This window comes from Phyllobates terribilis, unplaced genomic scaffold (genome assembly GCF_046119375.1).
Source record: "Phyllobates terribilis strain yellow unplaced genomic scaffold, ASM4611937v1 Scaffold_4__5_contigs__length_816908805, whole genome shotgun sequence".
Taxonomy (NCBI): Eukaryota; Metazoa; Chordata; class Amphibia; order Anura; family Dendrobatidae; genus Phyllobates; species Phyllobates terribilis.
In genome coordinates this window covers 270009272-270034278 of record NW_027362764.1, presented here as the reverse complement: position 1 = coordinate 270034278, position 25007 = coordinate 270009272, and the positions used below count along the sequence as shown (strand labels likewise).

The 25007-nt window shown below is 39.8% G+C and overlaps 1 protein-coding gene across 5 annotated transcripts in view; it reads left to right on the top strand.

Moving 5' to 3' along the window:
- Window positions 1–25007, top strand: part of AMPH (amphiphysin) — a 305154-nt gene that overhangs the window by 157171 nt on the left and 122976 nt on the right. For all 5 annotated transcript variants that reach the window (XM_073678259.1, XM_073678256.1, XM_073678257.1 and 2 more), the window contains exons 3-5: window positions 14781–14835; window positions 22691–22785; window positions 23120–23215. In XM_073678259.1, the coding sequence (XP_073534360.1) occupies window positions 14781–14835; window positions 22691–22785; window positions 23120–23215 (246 nt within the window). The remainder of the gene's footprint in view (window positions 1–14780; window positions 14836–22690; window positions 22786–23119; window positions 23216–25007) is intronic.

Below are 25007 nucleotides of genomic sequence, written 5' to 3'. Positions count from 1 at the left end.
GCAGTGCTCATCTGCTGTGCCTGCCGGCTTCGGCCATCAGTCACGTGGGAGTCGCCTGCTCTCACACAGGGTCGGTCCCAGAGTGGCACCTGGTTCACCTTCCCGGTCCCTCCTTGGTTCACAGAGTCAACTAGTCGTGTGGCCAGGGTCGGTCCGGGTAGGCACTTAGTTACACCCCTCTGGTCCCTCCTTGTATCACAGCTCAGAGGTTCCACAACCCGGATCCGTAACAAGTGTGATTACATACACGTCTTTAGCTTTCATTTTACATTAGGGATTGCAGTACATCAAAGCTTACAGCACTGTGAGGAGAGCTAGTTAAAGTGTTTGTAATGAGACAAAGCTTAGTGAGGAGAGCAGACTGTCTGCTATTACATGTCTCTCATAGGAGAGACTGCTAACCTGATCTCATTGCAGAGCTGTGGCTGACTATAGCTAAAACTTCTTCAACTTTCCTCTCACAGGCAGACAGTGTGCGGAGAGAGACGATAACTACAGCAAAGCTGACACCAGGAGAGGAGAACTACAACTGCAGATGTGTTTGTAAAGAAACAAAATTCTGCTGTACTGCCCCTCTCCCCACACTCCCCACACTGGTTGCCTGTGAAATGTAAACTGAAGAAGTATAATTGTAATCAGACACAACTCTTAATTAATTAAAAATAAGCTCTGGAGGCAGACTCTCAGGGAAGTCTGTGTCCAGCTCACAGATCTTAACAGCTTATTTACATATTAGGAAAAATGTGGATTTCTCTGAAATAAGATATCGGATCGCAGATATCAAGATATCATTTTATTCAGCTTTCTATGACCTGCATAGTCATATAGACGGCTTAGAAGTGTTGATCCTACCAACAGATTCCCTTTAAATAGCTCCTGAACTGGATATATTAATACTGATCTGTAGAGATTATTTTAAGTATTATCATGGGTATTACTGTTTTTCAATTATATACTGTAATTAAGTGTATAATTTTCCTGGATAGATTTTTTTTCTATTTCTTTCTGCCTTTGTGTTTATTTTTTATGGTATGAATTACAATGTTACCTTTAGTAATTATCTCCTTATCTTGGAGTAGAGAATTAAAATGTGATAAACTTTTTATAGTAAAAGTGAATTTATAAGTGCTGGTATCCATTCTTTATATTTAGTTGTAGTTCTCAGCTTATTGAGGGTATATATGTAGCACCCCGAGGGTTCGGTTGCTACAGAGGTATTGCATCTCACCCAGATGTGCGATATCTCACTTCCAGGTAAGGATGGAGTGTGGCTCAGGACCCTAACACCCACATGCACTACACCACATTTCCGGGGGACAGCTCGACGGTGCTCCCATTAGTTATGCAGGCACGAGTGAGCATGTCCCTGGCTGGAGTGGGGGGAGGGAACACCTAGAGAAGGGAACCCGGTAGTGTGTGCGTGGGGGAAGTAGATCCTGGGTGCACTCTGTACAGGAGTATAAAGGGAGGCACCATCTTGGAAAGGGAGTGAGTTGAGAGAGGAGAAGACAGGGAGCAGAGCTGCTTTATGGGCTCTGCTCCACAGGCAGGCCCTGTCAGGAGGCCTGAGCCTGGAGGAGGGAAGAAGGAGGAAGAGGAGCAGACTGGGCTCCAGGAAGGACAGAGGGGACCCCAGGGGTGTGGACTGGCTGGTAGCCACCACACGCCCGCCGCTACCTGAGTAGGGGAGTCAGGTCAAGAAGATGGGAACCGGATCCCAAATTAGTGGAGGAGAGAAACTACCCTCAACTAAGAACCGGAGGCTGCAACATTACATGTGGAGCAGCCCCTCACCACACCCGCTAGAAAGGCACCACATAGGACCTGGGAAACGCAGGCCAACGTTTGCCCACCAAGAAGGTCCGAGGCAGCTGGACATAAGCGTGGTCACTAGTGGGGTTGAAGACCAGAGATAGGGGACATAAAGGGGGTCCTGCAAAGCACTCCAGAAAGACCTGGGAGTTAACCGAGCCCCTCACCTGGTGAGCACAGCGCGACACAGGCGGCCACCTCTGCAGCGGTGGCCTGGAGCAGTAACCGAGTAACCGTGAGTAAAGACCCTGAACTGCACCACCAAGACTCCGAGTTGTCTTTGTTGCGCTCGTGTACCACCATCACCCCCATCATCTATCCCTGCTGCCCTGAGGCCATACCCCTCCCGTTGGGGGTTATACCACCACGCTGCACATCCTCATACACCTGGCCTCAGTGGACTGTTCTGCAGCGGCGGCTTCAAAGCCGCACTCAACGGGTGGCGTAGTCGATCAAGTTAACATCTACTGCCATAGACTGCCACTCAGCTTGACTCCCTGGGCACGGACCGGGTCACCGCCACGAGACTACTACCCCTATCAGACCCGGCTCCGGGTAGGCTCCCGCGTGCGCAACGCTACTCAGCACAGGCCCAGGGGCGCGTCATATACATATGGACAAAACTGTTGGTACCCCTCTGTTAAAGTAAGAAACACCCATAATGGTAATCTAAATCACTTGAAATTGACAAAAGTAATTTATGAATATGAACTAATGAAAATCAGAAATTGCTTTTGAATTAAGGTTCAACAGAAAAATTAAGACAAAAAAACCTAATGAAAATGGTCTGGACAAAAATGATGGTACCCTTACCTTAATATTTTGTTGCACGACCTTTTGAGGCAATCACTGGAAACAAACGATTTCTGTAACTCTCAATGAGACTTCTCTACTTGTCCACAGGTATTTTGGTCCACTCTTTGTGGGTGTGAAGGTTGCCTTATCCAGACTACATGTTTCAGCTCCTTCTACAGATGTTCAATATGATTTAGATCAGGGCTCATAGAAGGCCACTTCAGAATAGTACAATTCTTTGCTCTTAGCCATTCTTGGATGTTCTTAGCTGTGTGTTTTGGGTCACTATCCTGTTGTAGGACCCCTGACCTGCGACTCCGACTAAACTTTCTGACACTAGGCTGCACATTTTCCTCCAGAATTCCTTGTTAGTCTTGAGGTTTCATTGTATCCTGCACAGCTTCAAGACACTCTGTGCCAGATGCTGCAGAGTAGCCCCAAAACATAACCAAGCCTCCTCCATGTTTCACAGTAGGTACAATGTGCTTTGACCATGGAGTTCACCTCTAATCTCTTTGGATGTTGTTTGGGACTCTTTGATTACTATTCTTATTATTCATTTCTTCAAATTTAGATCAATATTTCTCTTGCAGCCAAGTCCAAGGAGATTGGCTACAGTCCCATAGGCCTTAAACTTCAGAGTAATATGTGCAACTGTAGTATCAAGAACATCAATCTTCTCAGCCTTTTGGCTAAGATCAAATGTAGTATCGTTAGAAAAGGCGACTTAAGCCTGGGCCAGATGGCTTATATAGAAATCCAGTGGAGACCCTCCAGGATCAAGGTCATTATGTCAGCTAAATTTGAGAGCCTAAGGTGCGAAGTGCCCCAGGAGTATTGAACCTGGTGTGCCCTAACTAGATATAACTGACCGCATCCCAGTACAGTTTTTTGGGGCACTTCAGTCACTTTTTTTGCACCCTCAAGTATACAGCACAGTTCTCGGGCTCTTAAAGCAAAACATCAGGAACATCAAACTGTTAGGAGAGGATCTTATAGCCTTTACCTTTATCATCTTTGTCTATAATTTTCTTTCTAATCTCCTGAGAAAACTCTCTCCTTAGTTTTCTTTGGTTCATGTTCAGTGTGGTACACACTATGATACCAAACAGCACAGTGACTACTTTTTACCCTTCAACTAGGCAGACTGACTGATTACAAGTCTGTAGACACCTGTAATGCTAATTACAGGACACACCGTAGTTTAAATTATTTTCAATCTTTTTTAGGGGTACGATCATTTTTGTCCAGGCCATTTTCATTAGTTTATTTATTTTTTTAAATTTTTATAAAGTTTCAAAAGAGAGGAAAGGTGACACTCTTTGTCCCATCAAATAATTGTTTATTGAAAAATCCTTAAGGCTGTGTGCCCACGTAGCGTTTTTCAAGCATTTTTGATGCGGAATTTCCGCAGCGGAAACGCTTGTAAAACGCTAGGTAATCCGCACCCCATGGTCCCCAATGGGATTCCGCAAGTTCTATGCACATGCTGCGGATTTTTCCGCAGCGTTTATGCTGCGTTCAAAAATCCGCAGCATGTCATTTAATTTTGCGTTTCCGCAAGCGGAATTGCCTTTGTCCAATGCATAAAAAACGCAAGGCAATTCCGCATGTGGAAAACGCGTGATAAACGCGCGAAAAATGCGCGATAAACGCGTGCGGAATTCCGCATGCGTTTTTCCGGGAGAGGACTTGCAGAAATGAAGCAGAAATTTTCTGCTTCATAAATGCAACGTGGGCACATAGCCTTAAACACGGATACAGGTGCATACAGGTACAAAAGATGGATGACGGATCATGGTGTTTGGACCCATTGAAGTGCCATTGTGCGCCAAACGTCCGTCGTCCGTCTTTTGTACCTGTATGCTCCTGCATCCATGTTTTTAAGAATTTTTCAATAAACAATTATTTTATGGGACAGAGACTGCAGCCTTTCCTCTCTCTTGAAACTTTATGGAAGTCTTGCATGCGGTGAAGCACCCGGACTTGCCGAGAAATTTCAAGTTGCGTGTGGATGTCCTTTCAGGCTGTGAGAGTCACAAATGGTGCCGTTTTTTCTTTTTTTGTATTTCACAGCCACATAGACTTGTATGGGTAATTCTGCCTCATGACTTGGATCAAAAATGGACATGTCTCCATTATTTTTTTGTGAACATAGGGTCTGCAAAAAATATGGATATATGAACAACTCCATAGATTATATTAAGTATGTGTTTGTGAAAAACATGGATAGAATACGTATGTAATAAAAGGACTCCTGGATGAGGCCTTAGACACAAAATCCTTGCCTAAATCCTGATAGAATCCTGATCGTGTGAACATGGCCTAGTAATGAAATGACATGAAAGTGTTTTATTTTAAAAGCACTATAGCACGTAATATGGTTGCAAAACTAGGCATGCCCTTTAAGGCTTACAGTAATGCAGGATTACCAAACTACATGTAATTGAGGTTACTTTCCTTTCATTTTTTTCTAAAGAAAAATATAAATTTTGTTTTCAAGAAATGCAAATATGCTTGAGAAATGTACATATGAACATATGGATAATCTATTTATACCCTTGTATAAAAAAACGTTCTCACTCTGAAGGCTCTTCTCAATATAAATTAATATATTACTTTTAAGTAATTTTGTAGAATAAAATTAGTTTCTTGGCCAAAGATGTAAATGTACACAAAAGAACATTCTATATATCCATGATCACTTCTACTGCAATATCAATTTCTTCACTTCTTCCAGATTACAAATGTGCACAGATGGAAACCTCTCAGGCCTCTATTATATTATGTGCATGACTGTGCATGATTGTGCATAAGATACCAGATTTGTATAGAGATTGATATAGACTACAGTATTGGTGGAAATATTGTACACATTGCTATATGAATAAAGGAAAGAGAATGAGGATAACAAAGAGAGGTCATAAGCCATTGGCACACTCGAGGGAATGAGAGAAAAAAAAAGATTTCCATTATTGCTTTTCCATCTATTGGTTCCGCATTGGGTAACTAAATTCTACATGCCTTTAGCTGAACATTGAATTCAGGGCTTGTCTGCAGCAATGTCCTTTTTTAAATAGGTGGTTCTTGTGCATGAACATGGATGCATTTACTCAATTTTAACAAACCCCCTCTTGTTATGGAGACCCGCTTTGTTATTAGGGAGACCTTTGGAATAGACAGCAAAGGGTCTTCACATTGCCTGGAGATTCAAATTAAAATACTTCATCGATGAAGGGAGAGAGACAAAATACATGCGACATGCATTGTCAGCAGGTAAAGTCTTCTGTGTGGCAACTAAGAGTCACCACATTTATTAGCTAGACAAAAACGGAACTACAATTGTTACATACAACTGAACAGGAAACCGAAATAGACAATCAGTGATAACACACTTCCCTTGGCCCAACGTAAAACCTTCTTGTCAGGAAATTCACAGTAAACCAGTATTTTAGTCAGACATTCCATGATGCAAGTTTTAAGCAGAGGCTTCAGACATAGAATAGATTGTTTTCCTAAATAATGAAACTAGATAGAAGCTAGATATAAAAAATTAACCATAACACCCTTAAATCAGTTCTAACCACATGTCCTCATAACAGTCCCAGCCACAGTGTCCGTGTTGTAATGCTTTGCCTTGCCTCCAAATAGTATTAACCTACTTGTTGGATACACACACCTCTGAAAGCACTGAGCTCTTAAAGTTTTCACAATATACTCCTCAACTTTGAAATTCCAACACGAAGAAGGAAAAGTCATGGAGTTATGGAAATCACAGGATCGATAGACATGTTAAAGGGAATCTGTCACCAGATTTTTGCTACCCCATCTGGGAGCAGCATGATGTAGGGGCACATACCCTAATTCCAGTGATGTGTCACTTATTGCTGTCATTTTGGTAAAATCACTGTTTTCTCTGCTGCAGATCCAGCAGTTCTCAGAATGCTGAGCTCTATATAACCCCGTGCACACCACTGATTAGCGGTTTTCTGCCCATGGACAGTGTACACAGAAAGCTGCCAATCAGTGGTGTGGAGGGTTTCTACAGAGTTCATGTTCAGTTTGGTCCAGAAATATTTGGACAGTGACAGAATTTTCATGATTTGGGCCTTGCATGTCACTATTTTGGATATAAAATGAAACAACTGAAGCAGCCTGAAGTCTGGAAACCATGGACGTCACCAGACGTAGAGTTTAATCCTTTTTGATGGTTCACCAGGCCTTTACTGGAGCTGACTTCAATTGTTGCTTATTTGTGAGTCTTTCTGCCTTAAAGGGATTTTCCCACGAACAAAAGTTCATTTTAATAATTGTCTGTGTCTGAGCGTGTACGGAACATACCACATCTCCTGGGCAGGGGAGGAAGAAAGACAATACACACATTACAGCTGGGGATCACAGAGGAGTCATTTTGTGAGGTAAAACATTTCACTGCCTGTTGTTAAACAATGTTTTACCTCACAGAATGAATCCTCTGTGATCCCCTGCTGTAATGTGTGTATAGTCTTTTGCTTCTTCCCTTGCCCAGGAGATGTGGTATGATCTGTACTTGGTCAGACACAGACAATTTTTAAAATTAACTTTTGTTTGTGGGAAAATCCCTTTAAGCAGGTGAATTGCTGCGTTTGAGATCAGGTGACTGACTTGGCCATTGCAGAATATTCCACTTCTTTGCCTTAAAAAACTCCTGTGTTGCTTTCGCAGTATGTTTTGGGTTATTTTCCATCTTTACTGTGAAGAGCTATCCAATCAACCTTGCTGCATTTGTTCGAATCTTAGCAGAAAGTATCGCGCTGTATACTTCAGAATTCATCCGGCTGCTTCTGTCTTCAGTCACATCATCAATAAATACTAGTGACCCAGTGCCATTGGAAGCCATGCATGCCCATGCCATCACTCTGCCTCCACCATGTTTCATAGAGCATGTGGTGTGCTTTGAATCATCTTCCAATCTTTTTGGTACAGGTTAATCTTAGTTTCATCTGTTCAAAGAATTATTTTCCAGAACTGGGCTGGCTTCTTTAGATGTTAATGGTTTGCACCTTGTCTGAACCCTCTGTATTTGCTCTCATGAAGTCTTCTCTTTATGGTAGACTTAGTTACTGGAACAGCTACTTCCTTGAGATTGTTCTTCACTTGGGTGGATGTTATGATGAGGTTTTTCTTCACCATAGAAATGGTTCTGCAATCATCCTTCACTGTTGTCTTCTGTGGACATCCAGGCCTTTTTGAGTTCCCAAACTCACCAGTGCACTCTTTTTTTTTGCAGAATGTACCACGCTGTTAATTTGGCCATTCCTAACATTTCTGCTATCTCTCTGATGGATTTCTTATTTTTTTTTGTTCAGCCTAATGATGGTCTATTTCACTTCCATTAAGAGCTCCTTTGACCTCATGTTGTGGGTTCATAGTAACAGCTTCCAAATGCAAATACCACACCTGAAAACAGCTCCAGACCTTTTACCTTCTTACTAAGTGATGGATTAACACAGAAAAAGCTTTTGGCTGCGTGCCCACTATTCATTTTTCAAGCGTTTTGCTGCGGAATTTCCACAGCGAAAACGCTTAAAAAACGCTTGGTAATACGTGCCCCATGGTCACCAATGATAATCCCCATGTGCTGTGCACATGCTGCGGAAATTTCCGCTGTGGATTATCATTGCGGAAAAATCCGCAGCATGTCCACTATTTTTGCGGATACGCGGCGTAATCGCCGCAATTGACTTGCATTGAATCGCTTAATATCCTCATGAGTACATGTGCACATGCGGATATTAAGCGATTCAATGTGCGGATGGTACCCGGGTCTGGAGAAGAGGAGACTCTCATTCAGACCCGGGTACCAAAGTACCTGTAGTTAAAAAAGAATTAAAATAAAAAAAAACCATTATACTCACCTTCTGATGGCCCCCGGTCTCCTCAGTAATGCGTCCTGGCTCCTCAGCTGTTCGCGATGGTGTAAAAGGACCTTCCATGACGTCATTAAGTCATGTGACAGGTCACCTGACCGCTGATGTCAATAGGGTCTATAGGGTCAAACGCTTCTACCTGGCAGGAAAAACGCATGTAAAATCCGCATGTGTTTTTCCTGCCAGGGAGATGCAGAAAAAAATTCAAGCATTTCTGCTTCATGAGCACTTAGCCTTTCAGATAATTGTACACTTAAAAAAGAGGCAGCTACATATTAAAGAGCTGTAATTCTTAAACCGTTACTTCAATTAGGAAGTGACTACCTTCACATTAAAGCTGACACTCTGCGCTTTAAAGGGAACCTGACAGGTAATACATGCTGCCCAAACCATGAGTACCATATATCAGCTACTGTGCACTAGTCGTGCATTTGGGATCCGGCGGCTGTTCCCCGACCGCTGACAGTGACTGGCAAGCCTCTACCTGTGGGCGTATAAGCAAAGAGATGTCATTCACTGTCAGTGGGTGGGATAAAACCGACGGGGACCTTCCCGTACGACCAGTTCACAGTGCGGCTCTATCCTCGGCAGCTATTAAAAGTATGTGTTTATCTGAAACGCCACAGAGTTTCAATGTCAAACATACATGGCCTTGATCGTACAGCCGGTGGCTGTTACATGCTGCCCACTGTTTTGGAAGAATGTATCACCTGTCAGGCTCCCCTTAAGGCCGTATTGATTATATAACTGTATCTTGAATATATTTTGGTAAACAGCTAAAATGCCAAAACTTGTGGAAATGTCCAAATATTTTTGGACCGAACTGTATATGCTTTTACCTGGCATCAGGTTTACTAGTCATCTAATGCTAATCCCCTGCTGATAAAACAGTGATTTTATCAAAACTACAGCAAGCAGCCAAGTAAGTGACACATCGCTGGAATCAGGGTATCTGTTCTTATGTTTTGTTGCTCTCAAATTAGATGGCAAAAACCTGGTGACAGATTCCCTTTAATGATATGCTTGGCTCTCTCCACAAGGAAAAACGTCCCTGCTTTATCCTCTTTTCAGAGACATGTTAATGATATGCTTGCCACTCTCCAAAGGAGAAACGTCCCCCTCTTAAACCCAGTGTCAAAGGCCTCTAGCTTAGCTAAACTAGACCTCCTGAGTTGCACTGATGAGTGGAAAACAGCCTGAAACACTTGTCTGCAAGTGGAGTATCCGGTTTGGCTTTTTTAAATTATTATTATTTATTTTTAGAGCACCATTGATTCCATGGTGCTGTACATGCATGTGAAAAGGGGTTATGTACAAAATACAAATATAAATTACCATAAACAAACTAACAATAACAAACTGGTACAGAAGTCAGAGGGCCCTGGCCTTGCGGATTTACAGTCTACAGGATAATTTTATCCTAAGTCATGTGGCAAGGCTTGTTAAAGGGTCAATATTGACTATGACGATTGCTACCCCTAATAGGTGGCACTACAGTTCAAGTACTTTTCTCACTCTAGAGGCTATTTGCATATTTAAATTCCCACAGGAGAATGTACCCCTTAGACCACCTGTCAGAGGCCTCTAACTTAAGGAATCATACCTCCTGCTTTGCGCTGATGAGGGGCAAACACACTGAAACACGTTTCTGCAAATGTAGTGTCTGGTTTGGCTTTTTATCCTAAGCTATGTGGCAAGGCTCTTTAAAGGGTCAATATTGACTTTGAGGGTTACTACATCCAATAGTTAGCACTAGAGATCAAGTCCTCTTTCTCTCTGAAGCGGCAATTTGCATAAAGATATGCAAATTATGAAAATAAATAGAAACAAAATATTAGATTATGCAAAATTTCCTTTAAACCTTTGATCTGTGAACATATGATGTCTCATTTATTTTCTGACCTGTTACATGTGTATGCTACTTTAGAAGGGACCTCAGGAGGAGTCATCAAGCATTTATGTACATTAGATGGATGACCAATTCTGCTGATATCAGCAGTTTAGACTTTTTTTATCTAATGTTCATGGAGATCTGTACTTTGAAAAAAAAAACTAGCTTCAGTACATGTGTTTATCACCATCACTGACAAATAGATCTTATATTCTGGAAAACCTCTTTAAGGTGGTCCCTAAACTTTATTCTATGCAGCAATAAAGACAGTTTAATAGATTGCGGTTTCATATACTCCTGAATATTGAAATTTCATCATCAAGAGGGAAAATCCAAGAGGTTATGGAAATCAAAGGATCAATAGACTTGGTAATGATGTCTAAATAATGAAAAAATAGAAACAACATTTTCAAAAAATCTAAATTTATTCAGTATTGAGTCTGTGTACCACGTGCAGACATACTCACACTTACATGCCATCAATGAGGTTATTACTGGTTGTCTGAGGAATGTTCTGCCACGCTGAATGTACTTATACAATCAAATCATCAAGATCCACTGCTGGCAGCAAATTTTGCAACTGCTAACTAATGACGTTCTAGATGTGCTCGATGGGAGACAAGTCTGGAGATTCTGCAGGCCATGGTAGCATGTTTACGTACCGCAGCTTGCTTACTGGCAAGCAACATGTGGCCTGTCATTGTTGTGTATTTCTGTGCGTAGTGCTCATACTCCACATTGAATAATACTGAGATGTTTTGAATATTTTGTTACGAATTTTTCATCATTTGCATATCGTTAAGATGTCTATTGATCATGTCATTTCCATAATTCCACAACTTTTCCTACTTAGCATTGTAATTTCAATGTTGAGGAGTGTAGATGTCAGGGGAAGATTAGGTCAAATAAATGCAGTCATGGTTTTGGGGGACACAGACTAAGATCCATGTCGACGCTCAAATGATTTTGACCATGTGTCACTTGGGGTGTACTTGTAGCCATTAATATTTATGGTCTTGGTATAGACTAAGTCTGTGGTTCAATGGAATCACCTTATATAGTATATACTGTATATAGTGTATTTGCAACTAAGTAAGGCTAGATTTAACCTTCTGCAAATAAAAAATTAATGTAGTGTTCTTTCTTTAGGTGGATATCTGCTTTGTGACATAAATCGCTATTGACTGCTAGCTAAACATCTGTCTTCATTGGTTTTTCCCTACATTTTTTGGTGCCTTTTCATCAAGACTTTTGTTATGTATACCGTTCTAGATGCATAATCTGCTGCAGTAAGAAAGTAAAGGCTTTTGGATTTTTTTTCATTACTGAACTAATTTAAAAAGTTAATTCCTAGGTAAATGTGTTTCTCTGCCATAATTCTGCAGGTTTTTCCAATCGCTACTCCTAGCAGTATATGTCACCTCAAGATAGTTTTGTGAACCAGGATACTCCAAATTGATGCTGACATCTGACTTCAATACAATTGGTGCAGGTTTACATGTGTGAATTTATATTAAGCAGCCATAATAGTAAAATTCACAAAAGTAATAACTAATTTAATTAGCACATATATGATGTTTAAAAATGTAGTTTTTTGATTTTTGAACCCTATGGATTATGTCAAATATAGTCTGGTAGCTACGCATGGTCTTTGACAGGCTGCCCAGTGGACCCCTCAATTATGAATATAAAAGCAAAACAGAACAGTAGTATTTCAATTAGATTTTTTAATAAGAAAACTAATTCAAATATTTTTTATCCTCTGGTTATAAAGTACTGAAAAACCTAAAAGAATGATTACATTTGGATTTAGTTTAGATATAGATTTTATTCTTGATTTTCAATTCTGAGTTTAATCTTAATGATGATTAGATTTTGATTTTGTGAATTTCCTTCTGTAGATTTTATGATTTCCTAGTGTACTTTATATAAAGAAAAGGCCCCAAAAGCGTAATGTTATTTTATCTTTATCTTTTAGTAGTTATGCTTTAGTTAAAGAAAAAAGAAGAGCCTCGAGTCTGAAATACATCCACGTCTGCCAATTGTATCTGTGTGCCAAGTTCTAAATATTTGGCAGACTTCATTCAATCTGGATTGATACTTCACTAGTTTTGTTTTTTAGGTGAAAAAAGGTGCAAAGGAGAAAAAAATTATAAATGACATCCATACAAATGCAAGGCAGCAATATAGACAGATGTTTCCATGTTTCACGTCCTCCATAGATATCTTGAATTGCCATTGGCATTTTTATGAGGTCATTATCTGAGCCATGGGGAAATACAGTTTAATAACAAGTTCAATATCTACTGAGCTTTGGCTAATTGTGACTGTGGGCCCCATTGTGTGTGGTCTAATTATTTGCAGATCCCTTTGCGGTATTCTAGTGGCCAGCCACACTTCTTATTTTTTCTGGGTTCAGTTCCATATTCTTGCATAAAATAAAGAAAGTACCATTCATGTTCATATGTAATCTGATTTTATTACATATGTTTGAAGCCGTAGATCATTAAACAGCACAAGAGAGTACAAATGTACAATCACATCAGCACATAGAACGAGAATACAGATTTTATTGTATGCCTCATTAGGTAAAAAGAGCCCAGGTGGAGATACATATAGCAGAAAAGTGAGCCGGAGATGTCGGTTACTCTAAAGCAGGGGTGCACAACTTGCAACCCCTCCAATGCTGGACAGAACAACAGCCTTTTGCCTGCCTTTGCAAGCAGCTTTCTCTCTTTAGTAGGACAATCTTGACCACCAAACCATCCATAGAAATATTGCCCAGGGTAGGGTAGAGGGTAGACTCTGATGCTCAGCCTGCATGTATTAAAATCAAAGTTAGAAGCTGGGATAATTCTGTGCACATTTGCACCCTGGATGGCTCTGTGTATCTGGATAAGTATGTTTGTAAGCATTTTTTTGTATGACAACTTTATCCTCTCCATAGGGTCTCGTTGCCCCTGATGCCCCCGTATCCACCAACCATCTCACTTTTACTGCAGCTCCTTTTTTCCACTGGAAGCCTAATTGTCTGTGTTGCCACCTTACCAGGTGCCTCATTGACCATACCCTGCTCATGGAGGAGCCTCACCCCTAAATCTCTGAGTGACATGTTCTGCTCAGTAAAGGAAAAGCTCTTTTCTTCATTGCAGAAAAAATCGCTCATTGGTTAATGTATGCTCATGTCTGTGTGAGAATAGTTCTGCATTATCTAATAAGCGCTTTCCTCTGTAGTACAAGAATACCATAGGTTATAAGAGGTAGAATGCCCCCTAATATTAGCACATATGCTGGTATAGTGTTCCTCCAAATATTACAGCCATCAAAGTGGCTCCTAATTATTAATAGTGTTAGCAGTGTGACCCCCATCATTTACACAATATCAACAAAGGGAACCTCATTAACTGCTTGGCACATTACAGGGGTTGTCTGGTCTAAATTGATAAGTCTGCAGTCACTCGGTGTGACTGCAGACTTATGAATCCTCCCAGTGCTTATGAATCCCCCGAGTGGACATACCATGCACGGCAAGGATTCACCGGGTCCTGAGCCGGGACCAGCGGGTACGTATGCGTTATACATACTCCCGGGCAGAGCCCATCTAGTGGACGCGGCCTCGCTCAATACAAGTATATCGTATACATCACTGCTGTTCCCGGCTTAGAAACCGGCGAATCCTCACTCAGTGGCTGCAGACATTTCATTTTAGACCGGACAACCCCTTTAAGGGAAAAAAAATCTGAAAGAAACACATTTCAGAAATGTGTGAAGAATAGAGAAACACCACAAGAAAAACGTTTGCAAAAAGATTGTGAAATCCATGATGTTTTACAAGCCTAAAAAACATGCTGTCAATAATCTGTATATGAAGGAAACTTTACTGCTTTCAACTTTCCTATAAACATGATCACATATATCTAGATAATGTAGCTGTGCTTGGTCTGTATCACTCAGGAGTCGGGTGCAGACGGTATTTTACCAATTAAATGAGGATGTGCTACCGAACCAGCTACAATCCACGTAGAAGAATTGACCTGTTTCTGGAAAAAAAATGCTGTTATCTAATCTCATAGAATCATACAATACCTTTATGTAGCCATCCATTGCTTGAATATTTATACAGCCAATTGTCAGAATTTCAAATATTGTTTGTTTCCCCATTAAACCATGTGTGAATGTTTGCCAAAATAAAGGTGTAGTCCAGTGACGCAATCGGGATGCATTAAAATTGCTCTCCTTTTGCCATCTTCTTATATTGTATACAAGCTGGTGCCTATCCTATTGTTCAGTATTGTTCAATATTGATATTTCAATGTCTGCTTTTTTATGTTCCCTTTGTATTTACCACAATAATTGAATTACTATTTTTACAGTCAGAAGGTACCCGGCTACAGAGGGAGCTACGTGCATATTTGGCTGCTATTAAAGGTAAGAGAATTACCGTACTTGTATTTAACTGATGTTTTTTTCTTGCATTTTTTTTCTTTCAGATTTTTTTTCTTTAGGCTTATTGTATCCTAGAGATCTACTAATAATGTAATTCTCTAATATACAAATATAGAAACTAGAGATAAGTGGATTACTTCATACAACCCCAGTTTACGGTCTAGGGCCCTCCAGGATCCCAGACTTGGCTCATGCTTAGCCGGGTCGGCGAGATGTCACCTTTGCACAGATGACATCACACCAGACCAGTGAATCCAATGCCATGCCGGTGAAGCAAAGCGATCTGCTCCTCTCTAATAGAAGCTTTTATAACCTAACATTTGTTAAAGGCTCAGGTGTTTGGCACTCCCACAGTAGGAAAAAGCTATAAATTGGAGTGTCGACAAAAATGCCTCCAATGTTAACATTTTTTTTATTAAAAACAGAAATAAAAACACAACACATTTCAGCTGTTAACAGCCATCCTCTTGTGCACCTGAAGAAGGCTGTTAGCAGCCGAAACGTGTTGATTCCACCACTTCATATTCACTCCCGCAGTGATGCTTGCCTTGTTTTTACACAGATTGCATGCTTACTTATCCAAACTATTATGGATAGTATATCATGTATATACATGATATAACTCATGTATAAAATCTCTTTTGAAATTTAAAAAAAAATTACTCTGTCAAATAAATCCCTGCTGAATTGGCCTTTTTCTACCTTTGGGTGTATCAGTGACCAAACTGTAATGCTACATTCTGTCTGCATTTACTGTACATAATTCATACATCACACCACCAGCCAATTGACCCTGGGTTACTGCACAATGATCTCTTCCTGCTGGTGCATAGCTGCCAGTAGTTTGTCATTCATAGGCAGCACATTGACATGTTGCATGGGTATAGCAGAATATATATTTTTACAATACTTTTGATCATGTTGATTTCTTTTTATGTCAAGATAGTAGTTTTAAAGATGCATTCCAGACACAATTTCTTAGAAAATAAAAAAATAATGGTAAGAAAACATATTAAATAAATCTTGCATTAAAGTCCTCCCCCCAGGTAATTACAAATAATGATTTGTTTTGCAATTACAGCACTTATTACTAAAGACAAATTCATAAAACTTTATTTCCCATGATAAAAGTAATTGTTCCACATGCATTTGTTTACGCAATAGTAAAGTAAACCCTACAAATGCAGCATTTACCACTAATAGCTGGGAAACATTTGGAAACACGAAGAAAAAGTGATCCAACTGAGTGAATAGATTTCCAATGATCCAAACTGATCATTGTTATTTCCATGAATAACGATGATGGAAGTACAAACTGACTTTTTCTCCAAGTATAAACGTACTAAAAACAATTACATTTCTGACCTATTTAAGTATTACTAAACTAATAAACTGAAAATCTTTACTCCATATGCATTAATTAAAGGAAACACTGTTTATGTTTGATCATTGGGGAGTCCAACCTCTGGGACCTGTGCAGATCAGCAGAATGAAAAGGGCCATGGTGCTCAGCATCAATATTTGATAGCTGGGTTTCGACCTTCATGACAAGAATCCACGTCCTTGTTTACACAGGCTCAGCAGCTTGTCTGTATCGGTGGCCATGCTTTGTGCTTTTTCACTTCAATGGGGCTAAATAGGTTGAATTGCAGATTCCTCCCCCTGATCAGTGATCATCTACTGTATCCTAAAGACACTATCAAAGTCCCAGAGAAAGTAACACTCCTAATTACTACAGTGAATATAAAAAGTGTACAGACTACTGTTAAAATACCAGGTTTTTGACAAGTATAAAATCAAACTAAGAAGAATCATTTCAGAACTTTTTCCACCTTTAATCCCTTCATGACCGGAGCATTTTCCGTTTTTTTTCTCCCCTTGTTCCCAGGACCATAGCCTTTTTATTTTTCGGTCAATATGGCATGTGAGGACTTATTTTTTGCGGGATGAGTTGTACTTTTAAACGCCATTACTAGTTTTACCATATCGTGTACTGTAAAACGGGAAAAAAATTCCAAGTGCGGTGAAATTGCGAAAAAAAAAATGAAATTCCACAGTTGTTTTTTTTTTTTCTACCACGTTCACTGAATGCTAAAACTGACCTGCCATTCTTATTCTCCAGGTCATTACGAGTTGGTAGTCACCAAACATGTGTAGGTTCTTTTTTATTTAAGTGGTGAAAAATAATTCCAAAGTTTGCTTAAAAAAATATATAAAAAAAGGGCGCCGTTTTCCGAGACCTGTAGCATCTCCATTTTTGGGGATCTGGGGCCGGGTGAGGGCTTATTTTTTGCGTGCCAAGCTGACGTTTTTATTGATACCATTTTCGGATGGATCTGATGTTTTGATCGCCCATATTGCATTTTATTGCAGTGTTTCGGCGACCAAAAAAACGTAATTCTGGCGTTTGGAATTTTTTTCTCGTTACGCCGTTTACTGATTGGATTAATTATTTTTTTATATTGATAGATCGGGCGATTCTGAAAGCGGCAATACCAAATATGCGTATGTGGAGTTTATTTTTTATTACTTTATTTTGAATGGGGTAAAAGGGGGGTGATTTAAACTTTTATGTTTTTAATTTTTTTTAACATTTTTAAAAACATTTATTTTACACTTTTTTCTTGCTTCTATAGTCTACACAGGAGACTAGAAGCAGCAGCTGTCTGATCGCCTCTATGTAGAAGTGCTCCTGTGCTATGAGCGCCGACCACTAGGTGGCGCTCATAGCAATCTTTACATGACAGCCACAGGGGTCTGCTGCAGACCCTGGGTTATCATGCCCACCCATCAGTGACCTGCGATCACGTGATGGGGTCACCGATGGGTGGGGTAAGTGACGCACGTCCGGCTCGGCGCTGTTAAATGACGCTGTCAGAGATTGACAGCGGCATTTAACTAGTTAACAGCCGCGGGTGGATCGAAATTCCACCCGTGACTAGTGCGGGCACATGTCAGCTGTATAAATCAGCTGACATGTGCCCGGTTTAGTGCGGGCTCAGCGCCAGAGTCCGCGCTGAACAGGGGGTGCCGACGTGGTGCGTACTATTACGTACCACGTCGGAAAGGGGTTAATGACACCTATAATCTATACAAATCCAATACAGCAAACTGATATAATTTTGAGGAGGGGATAAAAAAACCCCAAACCTAATAGTAAAGTATGAATACCCTCTTATAATTGGGGATATGTTTGTGTTCAGAATTAGTCAATCACATTTAAACTCATGTTAAATAGTAGTCAGAACACAGCTGCCTTCATTTAAAGTGATTCTGATCAATCCCATATAAAGTTTTGCTGTTTTAGTAGGATTTTCCTGACATTTATTAGTTGCATTTAAAGCAAAAGTCATGGTCTGTAAGCATCTTACAACACAGCAAAGGGATCTCATTTCTGAAAGTTATTAGGAGAAGGGTACAAAAAAATTTCCAAGGCATTCGATATACCATTGAACACTGTGGAGACGGTTATCAAGACATGCCTTAAGTTTGGCACAACAGTGACATTATATAGTACTGAATATCCCACAAAAATTGATGAAAGGACAAGAAAAAAATTGGTCCAGAAGGCTTCCAAGAGGCTTGCAGCAACATTAAAGGAAATTCTGGCAAGTACTGGTTGTGTACTGCATGTGACCACAATATCTCATATTTTTGATGTTTGGCCTATGGAGTAGGGGGGCAATATGAAAACCTTTTCTTAAAAACAAAAAAATCCAAGCTCAGCTATGTTTATGTTTTGCCAACACCTACATCAAGTTTGCCAAAAGCATGTAGGAAAACGCCTTATGGTCTGAGACCAAGGTTACACTTTTTGACCATAATTCCAAAAGGGTAAGTCTGGCTCAAAGCCAACACTGTTCATCACCAAAAGAACACTATACCCACAGTGAACCATGGTGATGGCAGCATTACGCATTGGGGCTGTTTTTCAGCTGCTGGAGCTGGGGTTTTAGTCAAGGTGGAGGGAATTATGAACACATCCAAATATCAGTAAATTTTGCAACAAAACCTTAAGGCTTCTGCAAAAAAGCTGAAGATAAATTTCAACTTTCAGTATGACAATGACCCTTAGAATACCTCCAAATCAACAAAAGAATGGCTTCAACAGAAGAGGATAAAAGATTTGGAATAGCTAGAGCCAAGACCTGATCCAGTTGAAAACCTGTGGGTTGACCTTAAGAAGGCTGGCCACAGGAGATGTCCTCGCAATATGACAGGTTTAGAATGTTAGTACAAGGAAGAGTGTGCAAAGTTTGCCAATTATGGATGTGCCATACTGATAAACTCCTACCCAAAAAGACGGAATGCTGTCATAAATATAAAGGGAACTTCAACAAAGTGAAATGATTCTACTTGGTATGATTTTTTTACATGACAAAAACCTGGCATTTTAACATGGTTATGCAAACTTGTTATATCCACTCTATATGAGCATCAACAATTCACAGTAAACAATTACTGTCAGTATTAATCATTGTTGGAATAACGGCATTACATGACATAGAACTGTTCAACTATGTAGCAGGAAAAAGAGTCTGTCCTTTCAGTAAACCATAAACTTTTCTATCAAGTTTTCCTCTTTGAAGCTTATTCAGATTTCTCTGCTCTTTGAAGCATATTCAAGTATCTTGCCATATGACAGGATTACATTTTTTATTTAGAAGCAGAATGAATCCAGCCAGGCTGCATCCTCCATTCTACTGCTTGTTCTGCCCTTACCTCTGTCCTCTTTCATGAAGGACGAGACATTAGAATGCATAGCCCCAAAGAATAATTGAGTTTCCTAATTTTATAATCTATATTAAGAAAAAATAGTATTTTCTACTTTTTTCCTTTTTGATGGTTCTCTATAGGGGAACAATAATGTGTGGAGTCTTATTGGCATTGCTCCATGGGATAAAAAAAGAGACAAATTAGCTCTCTATGGTATATAAAGAAAACTCTTGTTCATGCCACATATTGGTATTAGCTACTCTGTAAGTCTATGCTATGTTAATCTTACAATGATGAGGGACAAGTACCCTGACAAAACTGAGACATTCCCTTATAGGCTAGATGTCTACAATTGGTGGCACTAACAAGAGAGTTATTTTTCTTTCATTTATGGGAGATCTAATTTCAAGGCATTAAAGAAGCACTCCTCCCATCAAAGTTTTTATCCTCTTAATATATTGCAATCATATTATATAGCGCTGTGTACTTACAATTGCTTATTTTGCCTTTCTATCCAGCTATTTTTTCTCTTTTCCATTAGGTCTATGACATCACATGATTAAAACTGACTAGCTGAATTCTTGTAAGCTCTATGTAGAAACAGGAGGTCAATTTTCCATGCATGAGTCATGAGTCACTGCAAAAGTCCCTGGCAGGGGGAGGAGCGGAGCAGCTGGATCAGGAGTTGAAGAGGGGAATGATAAATTCAGGGACAAGAGACTTCCTGTTTCTACATAGAGCAGAGAAAGGAGAAGAATTTACTGGCTAGAAAGGAAAAAATGAGCAATTGTAAGTACAGAGTGCTGTTTAATATGAGTATTACTATATATTAAGTGGATAAAAACTTTGATGGGAGTTTAAGAAAATAAAATACTGAATTTTTTTTATTTGTACTCCATGTATATTTTAGATGATGAAATTATTATTATTCAATAAAAAGCTATTAAACAGGCGGGTAGCACAACATGTACAGTACAGACCAAAAGTTTGGACACACCTTCTCATTTAAAGATTTTTCTGTATTTTCATGACTATGAAAATTGTACATTCACACTGAAGGCATCAAAGCTATGTATTAACACATGTGGAATTATATAGTTAACAAAAAAGTGTGAAACAACTGAAAATATGTCTTATATTCTAGGTTCTTCAAAGTAGCCACCTTTTGCTTTGATGACTGCTTTGCACACTCTTGGCATTCTCTTGATGAGCTTCAAGAGGTAGTCACCGGAAATGGTCTTCCAACAATCTTGAAGGAGTACCCAGAGATGCTTAGCACTTGTTGGCCCTTTTGCCTTCACTCTGCGGTCCAGCTCACCCCAAACCATCTCGATTGGGTTCAGGTCTGGTGACTGTGGAGGCCAGGTCATCTGGTGTAGCACCTCATCACTCTCCTTCTTGGTCAAATAGCCCTTACACTGCCTGGAGGTGTGTTTGGGGTCATTGTGCTGTTGAAAAATAAATGATGGTCCAACTAAACGCAAACCGGATGGAATAGCATGCCGCTGCAAGATGCTGTGGTAGCCATGCTGGTTCAGTAAGCCTTCAATTTTGAATAAATCCCCAACAGTGTCACCAGCAAAGCACCCCCACACCATCACACCTCCTCCTCCTTGCTTCACGGTGGGAACCAGGCATGTAGAGTCCATCCGTTCACCTTTTCTGAGTCGCACAAAGACACGGTGGCTGGAACCAAAGATCTCAAATTTGGACTCATCAGACCAAAGCACAGATTTCCACTGATCTAATGTCCATTCCTCGTGTTCTTTAGCCCAAACAAGTCTTTTCTGCTTGTTGACTGTCCTTAGCAGTGGTTTCGTAGCAGCTATTTTACCATGAAGGCCTGCTGCACAAAGTCTCCTCTTAACAGTTGTTGAAGAGATGTGTCTGCTGCTAGAACTCTGTGTGGCATTGACCTGGTCTCTAATCTGAGCTGCTGTTAACCTGCAATTTCTGAGGCTGGTGACTCGGATAAACTTATCCTCAGAAGCAAAGGTGACTCTTGGTCTTCCTTTCCTGGGGCGGTCCTCATGTAAGCCCGTTTCTTTGTAGCGCTTGATGGTTTTTGCAACTGCACTTGGGGACACTTTTTAAGTTTTCCTAATTTTTCGCACTGACTGACCTTCATTTCTTAAAGTAATGATGGCCACTCGTTTTTCTTTACTTAGCTGCTTTTTTCTTGCCATAATACAAATTCTAACAGTCTATTCAGTTGGACTATCAGCTGTGTATCCACCAGACTTCTGCACAACACAACTGATGGTCCTAACCCCATTTATAAGGCAAGAAAGGCCACTTATTAAACCTGACAGGGCACACCTGTGAAGTGAAAACCATTTCCGGTGACTACCTCTTGAAGCTCATCAAGAGAATGCCAAGAGTGTGCAAAGCAGTCATCAAAGCAAAAGGTGGCTACTTTGAAGAACCTAGAATATAAGACATATTTTCAGTTGTTTCACACTTTTTTTGTTAACTATATAATTCCACGTGTTAATTGATAGTTTTGATACCTTTAGTGTAAATGTACAATTTTCATAGTCATGAAAATACAGAAAAATCTTTAAATGAGAAAGTGTGTCCAAACTTTTGGTCTGTACTGTATATAATGAGTGCTCATCATCCAATGTAATGCAACAGTCACAGATAAAGTAGAAAGAGTTCTTCAATTAAGAGATCCCATATCTAAATTATTAGAAAAAAAATAAATATTTCAATTTTATTCAGAAAACAACAACATCCAACTTAGAAAGACATGGATAAAAAAATAATTAAAAATACACAAACAGTAAATCACTGATGGGTCTGAGCTTGGTTGGGTCTAAGAATCCTCACATGGAGACAATATGGAGCAAGTTCCTCTGTCTGATTGTTACAACGCTTGTTAAACATGACAATCATAAAAACATAATACAAGGAGATAAATCTATATCCAGCAATGTAAAAGGCTAAGCAATGGTTAGATGGTCACTTATTAGTAAATTGAGGGTATACCAATATTTGAGAATGCATCCAAACATCCACAGTTGGAATGTATTAGTCCAAACTGTGCTGGATATCAGACCTAATGGGCATTTATAACTTTAAAATATGAAATGTAATAATTTTTTATCCTGTATTAAAGGAATGCAAGAAGCGTCTCTGAAGCTCACAGAATCACTTCATGAAGTGTATGAACCTGACTGGTATGGAAGAGATGATGTTAAAACGGGAGGAGAGGTGAGTACTTAGTACAATTTATGTTTGCTCAATATACTTTGTAGGAGAAACATATTGGCTGATTTATGGAGCTTATTCTAAACAGTTTTCTTAACATATTAGAATTGACCACTATTAATAGTTTAATTATTTATTTTTTTAAATAGCCATTACAAAGTTCCCATTTGTAAAGAAAATAAAAAAAATTCGAACAACATGCAAAAAATGGTGGCTGAATATAGTACCTGCAAAATTTACATTTTCACATGGAAGTATACCCTGATATGGTTAAACATCAAAACATGTAGAAAAAAATTTGTTTTTGTTTTTGCAATTTTTCATTTTCCTTTTACAGAAATGTGATGCACTGTGGGAGGATTTTCATCAGAAGTTAGTTGATGGAGCTTTGATAACACTTGATACATATTTAGGACAGTTTCCTGATATTAAGGTAAGAAAGCAGGTACCCATTTGCCTTTCTTACAATACTATGGTAACACTTGCTTTTTGACATCTGACTAGAGATCTAAGAATTTTTTTTTCTTTTGGTTGAGGAAGAAAAATGAGCAATGATCTTCACCATGCTGGGAAGAGATAATGGATTTTCATTTTAAATAATGGTGTATGAAGAATGTATAATTTTTAAACTATAAGTTGGACAGAGCAAACACCAACTCACAGCATTACGAGTTGAGGAGCCATAATGAAATAAAACTGTCAGCTCAGACTGGGCTTCCACAGTCAGGCCTTACACTAGCTACACTAATTGGCAGAGTCTAAGAAGACCTCTGGTGTTCAACTTTGAAAACCTCTACAGGGATCTACACTTTACTTCTTGGGTGGGTCCACACAGTAGTCCCTGACTAGTGAACCAAGTTGAGGGAAAAGTAAATTGGCCTGGGTAACACTAGACAAGGACAAAAATAGAAACGGGAATGTCAGGTGCAGTATTTGGGCAGGTCAGAGACTCTGAGGTCAAATTAAAGTAGGCATCCAGATGTAATCCAGAAGAGTCTTGAAAAAACAGCCAGGTTGGAAGACTAGTAAGGAGTCTAAATATGGCACAGATGTATCAAAAGAATGAAATAACTGGCATTGGGCATAGCAAGCAGAAAACTGAAACAGACTGAGGACCAGTGATTAGTCGCTGAACCTGTTTTGTAATTGGCCAGTGAACGGGATGCCTTGATTGGCCAGAATAGCTGCTTATCAATAGGCTGTACGGCCGAGTGCACTGTTCATATCGCATCCACTATCTCTCATAGCGCCACCAAGATTACAGGAGCAGTGGTGACTCGCCCCGATGAACTATGCAGAAACGTAGTGAAATAAGTTTCTTACACATAATAAAAATGTGTCTGGGTACTATAGATAAGAGAATCTCCAGAAATTAGTTTTGAACATAATCGCTTGATTCATTTGGCCAATTCAATTCTAAATATAATTCGTCCAAATTGGCTTAAAAAATCTTAAAACACATTAGATTCATGCCCCCTAAGTCCTCACCTGTCTACGCAGCCTCCACTGCTCCCCGTCACTATGTAAGACCAAACATTGGCTTCAGCACTGGATTCGCTGGAATGTGAAACTGTGGGAAATTCATAATGAATTCAATTCATTATGGATCATTTTGCTCATCTCTACAGGGTAACCCCTGTTCAGTAATGTTCCTAATAAGTTAGAGAATTAAAGGGGTTTTCAAGTCTCAAAAGAAATGTCTGCAGCCACTCTATGTGACTATAGATTGCCAAATCGTGACTGCATGCAGTTTCCCTCTGTCTCCAGTGTGAGTGGGCTTTCATGTGACTGCAGGTATGCGATTTGCATAGTTGCGGTTACAAGTTGAATAGATTCTCATCTACTTCTCTCATAAGCACTTTTGAGAGAAGAGGATGAGAATCTAGTGGGCACATGACTTTAACTATGCAAATTGCTTCCCTGCGGTCACATGACATCCAGTTGCACTAGAGATATAGTAGAATTTTGGCTGTTACGACTTGCCAGTCTAATCACATAAAGATAAAGAGTTACAGGCATCTGCCTGTAACTACTGTGACCAGAGTTTGCACTCATTGCTGTAGTTTAACCACTTAAATGCTGCTGTCAATCTCTGACAATGGCATTTAAATGTCTGACAATGGCATTTAAATGACGCCAGTGCCATCGAGTGCACCAGCTTCCATCACCACCCCGTAATATGATTGTGGGGAACCAGTGGGTTACCAAGATAGCCAGGCACCTGC